Here is a 5,164-nt window from a genome sequence, read left to right on the forward strand (position 1 = left end):
AATAATAATAATAATAATAATAATAATAATAATAATAATAATAATAATAATAATAATAATAATAATAATAATAATAATAATATCAGTCAGTCAAAATGCATCATCAATGAATAAAAGGAATAGATAGAAATCCATTCCACACTTGTGAGAAAGATATTCAACAAGTTAGTTAGATCTAAGTACAGGTAGTCCTCAACTTACAGCAGTTCATTTAGTGACCGTTACAATGGTACTGAAAAAAGTGACTCCTTTTTTTCACACTTAGGACCGTTGCAACATTCCCTACGGTCACGTGATCAAAATTCGGACGCTTGGCAACTGACTTATATTTATGACGGTTGCAGCGTCCCAGGGTCGTGTGATCCCCTTTTGCGACTTTTCTGACAAGCAAAGTCAATGGGGAAGCCAGATTCACTTAACAACCATGTTACTAACTTAAGAACTGCAGTGATTCACTTAAGAACTGTGACAGGAAAGGTCGTAAAATGAGGCAAAACTCACTTAGCGACTGTCTCTCTTAGCAAGGGAAATTTGGGGCTCAATTATGATGGTAAATCAAGAACTACATGTATCAAAAATAAAACTGATAAATAAATACAGTTTAGGGATGAGGTTGCAGAGTTAGACATTCTGGGTTCGAGTTCCCACTGGATCCCACGATTCACTGGGTAAATTTGCCCCGTCCTCTTTTCCTGACCAGCCTACCTCACAGGGTTGTTGTAAAGTAGGGGGAGTTTGTATGCGTGTCACCTGGACTCTCTTGAAAAAAGTGAGGTGTAGACGGATCAAATCTACCCATAAATAATCTTTTGTCAGATTTATGGAGTGTATATTGGAGGTGGTGACCCTTTGAGAGCTGAATGAGATGAAATTTCATTTTAATTATATGTTGATTAGTGTACATTTAAAGTGACAATAAAGTTATTCTATTCTATTCTATTCTATTATTATTTTGTTATTCTATTCTATTCTATTCTATTCTATTCTATTCTATTCCATTCTACAGTATATTCTATTCTATTCTATTCTATTCTATTCTATTCTATTCTATTCTATTCTGTTCTCAATCAGAATAGAACTGGAAGGGACCTTGGAGATATTCTAGTCCAAAGGCCTCCAGCTTTTTGGGCATCAGGGATTGTTTCTTTGGAGAAATATTTTTTTGACTCCAGATCTTATTAGAAATAATAGTATAGAACAGAACAGAAGCACCCACAACTTCTGGTGGCCAGCTGTTCCACTGATTAATTGTCCTCACTGTTAGGATGTTTCCCCTAACAGTGAGGACAATTAACCAGTGGAACAGCTGGCCACCAGAAGTTGTGGGTGCTTCTGTTCTGTTCTATACTATTATTTCTAATAAGTCAAGATCTGGAGTCAAAAGAATGAGAACCTCTGGTTTTTCGGTTCCGGCCCCATTCACACAAGCACCAAATTTGGGAGGCCCCTCTTAGCGAGAGCTGAACACTTTGCTGTGCTTTGCACACCACACAATACCACAATGGGCTTACCTGACTTTCTCTGCTGGTGTGATAGAAATATAGAGTCGAGCCCCAAAGACCGGCCCAGTATTTCTTATAATCCTATAAAAATAAAAGAGAACAGAGGAATGATTAAACGGGATTATCTTGAAACAGGAGAGGATTCGATCCCACAGTCCCGTCCGCCATCTTGACTTTTTTGCCCCCCCTACTTCAGTCAACAACTGACGGATACAGCTAAGTCGGACTTTTTTTTTGCAACTTCCGAGATTTCCACAGAGAAAAAGTTCTATTTATGTTCCATGTTTTATTTTCTAACACTTTCCACAAGAGTCGTTTCCCCTGAAGCCCACCACCCAGGAGTCAACGGACAGCCCCTGTCAATGCTGAATTAATACAGGTAGTCCTCAAGTTACAACAGTTCATTTAGTGACCAGTCAAAGTTACAGAGGCACTGAAAAAAGTGACTTAGGACCGTTTTTCACCTGTACGACCGTTGCAGCATGCCCACGGTCATGTGATCAAAATTCAGACACTTGGCAACTGACTCATATTTATGACGGTTGCAGCATCCCGGGGTCATGTGATCCCCTATTGCGACTTTGCTGACAAGCAAAGTTGATGGGGGGAAGCCGGATTCGCTTAACGACTGGGTGACTACCTTATCAACTGCAGTGATTCACTTAACAACTGTGGCAGAGAAGGTCGTACAATGGGGGCAAAACTCACTTAACAACTGACTGCTTAGCCACGGAAATTTGGGTCTCAATGTTTGTCGTAAGTCGAGAACTCCCTGTACTGGAGTTTCTATTTGATCAAATTTCTCCGGTGGCTTAATTAGAGGATCATTTCAGAGGAGAGAAGCAACCTAATCAAGGAGAGAAGCAACCTAGAACTAAGGAGAAACTTCCTGACAGTGAGAACAATTAACCAGGGGAACAACCTGCCTCTAGAAGCAGTGAATGCTCCAACACTGGAAGTTTTTAAGAAGAGACTGGACAGCCATTTGTCCGAAATGGTATAGGGCTTCCTGCCTGAGCAGGGGGTTGGACTAGATGACCTCCAAGGTCCCTTCCAATTCTATTCTATTCTATTCTATTCTATTCTATTCTGTTCTGTTCTGTTCTGTTCTGTTCTGTTCTGTCCTGCTCTATTCTATTCTATTCTGTTCTGTTCTGTTCTGTTCTGTTCTGTCCTGCTCTATTCTGTTCTATTTCTATTTCTATTTCTATTTCTATTTCTATTTCTATTTCTATTTCTATTTCTATTTCTATTTCTATTTCTATTTCTATACCATTTGTCCAAAATGGTATAGGGTTTCCTGCCTGAGCAGGGGGTTGGACTAGAAGATCTCCAAGGTCCCTTCCAATTCTATTCTATTCTATTCTGTTCTGTTCTGTTCTGTTCTGTTCTGTCCTGCTCTATTCTGTTCTGTTCTGTTCTGTTCTGTCCTGCTCTATTCTATTCTATTCTATTCTATTCTGTTCTGTTCTATTTCTATACCAGAAATTTCTATTTCTACCAGTTGCCAAGCGTCCGAATTTTGATCATGTGAACACGGGGTGTGTGTGTGCTGCAACGGTCCTAAGTGAATTGGGACCTTTTTTCAGTGCCTCTGTAACTTTGAACGGTCACTAAGTGAATTGTTGTAAGTTGAGGACTATTTGTAGAAAAATAAACAGTCAACAGGTGAACCCAAACATTACACTAATCTTCAGATTGTGAAGGCAGGACAAGAAGCAACGGATGGAAACTAGTCAAGGAGAAAAGCAACCTAGAACTAAGGAGAAACTTTCCGCCAGTGAGAACAATTAACCAGTGGAACAACCTGCCTCCTGAAGCAGTGAATGCTCCAACACTGGAAGTTTTAAAGAAGAGACTGGACAGCCATTTGTCCGAAATGGTATAGGGTTTCCTGCCTGAGCAGGGGGCTGGACTAGATGACCTCCAAGGCTCCTTCTATTATTATTATTATTATTATTATTATTATTATTATTATTATTATTATTATTATTATTATTATTATTATTATTGAATGGTAACTTAAATAGTGACTCGTTCCATGTAAAGGGCTGGGAAGAATTGGCCCATAACATATTTATTCCCCCAGGAAATAAGAGAGACAGAGACCCCACTTTTTACAGCCTGAGAAACTAGGGAGGGTCCCTCCTGATTCTCTTTCTACATCCTTTTATACAGGTAGTCCTTGACATACGACCGCAACTGAGCCCAGCATTTACGTTGCCAAGCGAGAACTTTATGAAGTGGGTTTTGCCCCGTTTTACGACCTTTCTCGCCATCGTTGTTAAGTAAACTGCAGCAGCCGTTAGTAACCTGGCTTCCCTCCACTGATTTTGCTTGTCAGAAAGTCGCCCAAAGGGGATCGCGTGACCCCCGGGGACGCTGCGGCCGTCCTAAATAGGAACCAGTTGCCAAGCGTCCGAATGTAAGTCACGTGACCACAAGGAGGCTACAACAGTCGTTAAGTGTGGAACCTGATCATGAGTCACGTTGTAGCTTCGAACAGTCACTAAACGAACTGTCGTAAGTCGAGGACTAACTGTACAGCTGAGGGCTACGCCGCCTCTTGTCTGCCCGTTCCTAGGAATCAATACATCATCCGTCTCTCAAAGGGGGTTGGACTAGAAGACCTCCAAGGTCCCTTCCAGTTCTGTTTATTCTGTAATTCTATCTTTCTCACAGATCCTTTACACTTCTGATAAACCAAGCCAGGCTGTTTGATACCCCCCTCCCCGATTAAAATTCAGACCCTGCCCTTATCTACCCCAGGAGGGGGGGGAACAGCTGTATTTCCCTCCCCCAGATGTGCCCAGCTTAGCCTCCGTTCTGGGGTTGTTGTTTTTTTCCCCCCACGCTCTTTGGCTCCTGTTTCTTCTCCCTAAGCAGCCCAGAGAAGGATACCTGATTCCACGAGTTCTTTTTCTCCAGGAAGCCCTCGTAGTAGTGGGGGGGCAGAGCAGCGGCCTTGGCTTTGGCTGACCACTGGCGCGGGGCGGCCATCGCTTCCTGCCACTCTGGCCGGGGGAATCCAGTGAAGGAAGGACTCTCCCTTCTTCTCTCTCTGCTCTGCAGAGTTGAGGAATCTGCACCAGGAAGCAAAAAACGTAATAAATTCAGCCACACTGATTTTTATTTTTTTTTCCTCCCCCCCCACCCCAGGTTGGCAGCCACCTGTAATTTCCCCGGGGCCGTCCCCTCGGCTGGTGTCCTTGGTCGGTCTGGACCTTGGACAGCAGAAGAGCCACCCCCCCCCCAGGTGTTTTTGCCAGCTGGTTCTTCCTCGCTTGAGTTCACACGAAGAAAGGAAGGAAGGAAGAAAGAAAGAAAGAAAGAAAGAGAGGCTGGCTTTTGTTCCGATGATGCAGACGATTCATTTAGCCTGGCCGGTTGGTCTCAGCCGGCTGTGGCGATTCGTATCCGGCTCTGCCTCGGTTTTCCAAATGGAGGAGAAGAAAAGGGGAGAAGAGGAGCAGGGTTTCCTGAGAACGTGCAGAAAGCTTTCTGTCGAGAAGCCTCTTTGGGCGATTTTGGCAAAGTGGGGGGGGGGCGAGGTTTGAACTCCTGGACAGAGGTCGAAACCAGCCTGTTGCGGTTGGGGAAATTGAGGCTGAGCTCCTGAGGACCATCAGGGGGCAGGAGGAGACAGAGAGAGAGAGAGAGAG

At 43.4% G+C, this 5,164-nt stretch overlaps 1 protein-coding gene across 1 annotated transcript in view; it reads right to left on the reverse strand.

The window, feature by feature from the left end:
* The window catches only part of LOC107297776 (signal-transducing adaptor protein 1-like), a 19,274-nt gene extending 14,695 nt beyond the window's left edge, over window positions 1-4,579 (reverse strand). The window contains exons 1-2 of the mRNA XM_029286387.1: window positions 4,404-4,579; window positions 1,512-1,583 (exon numbers count right to left, since the gene is read on the reverse strand). Of these exons, the coding sequence (XP_029142220.1) occupies window positions 1,512-1,583; window positions 4,404-4,502 (171 nt within the window). The 5' untranslated portion in view covers window positions 4,503-4,579. The remainder of the gene's footprint in view (window positions 1-1,511; window positions 1,584-4,403) is intronic.
* Between the last annotated feature and the right edge of the window lie 585 nt (window positions 4,580-5,164).

This window comes from Protobothrops mucrosquamatus, unplaced genomic scaffold, assembly GCF_001527695.2.
Source record: "Protobothrops mucrosquamatus isolate PMUCROS unplaced genomic scaffold, P.Mucros_1.0 scaffold3523, whole genome shotgun sequence".
NCBI classification, from domain to species: Eukaryota; Metazoa; Chordata; class Lepidosauria; order Squamata; family Viperidae; genus Protobothrops; species Protobothrops mucrosquamatus.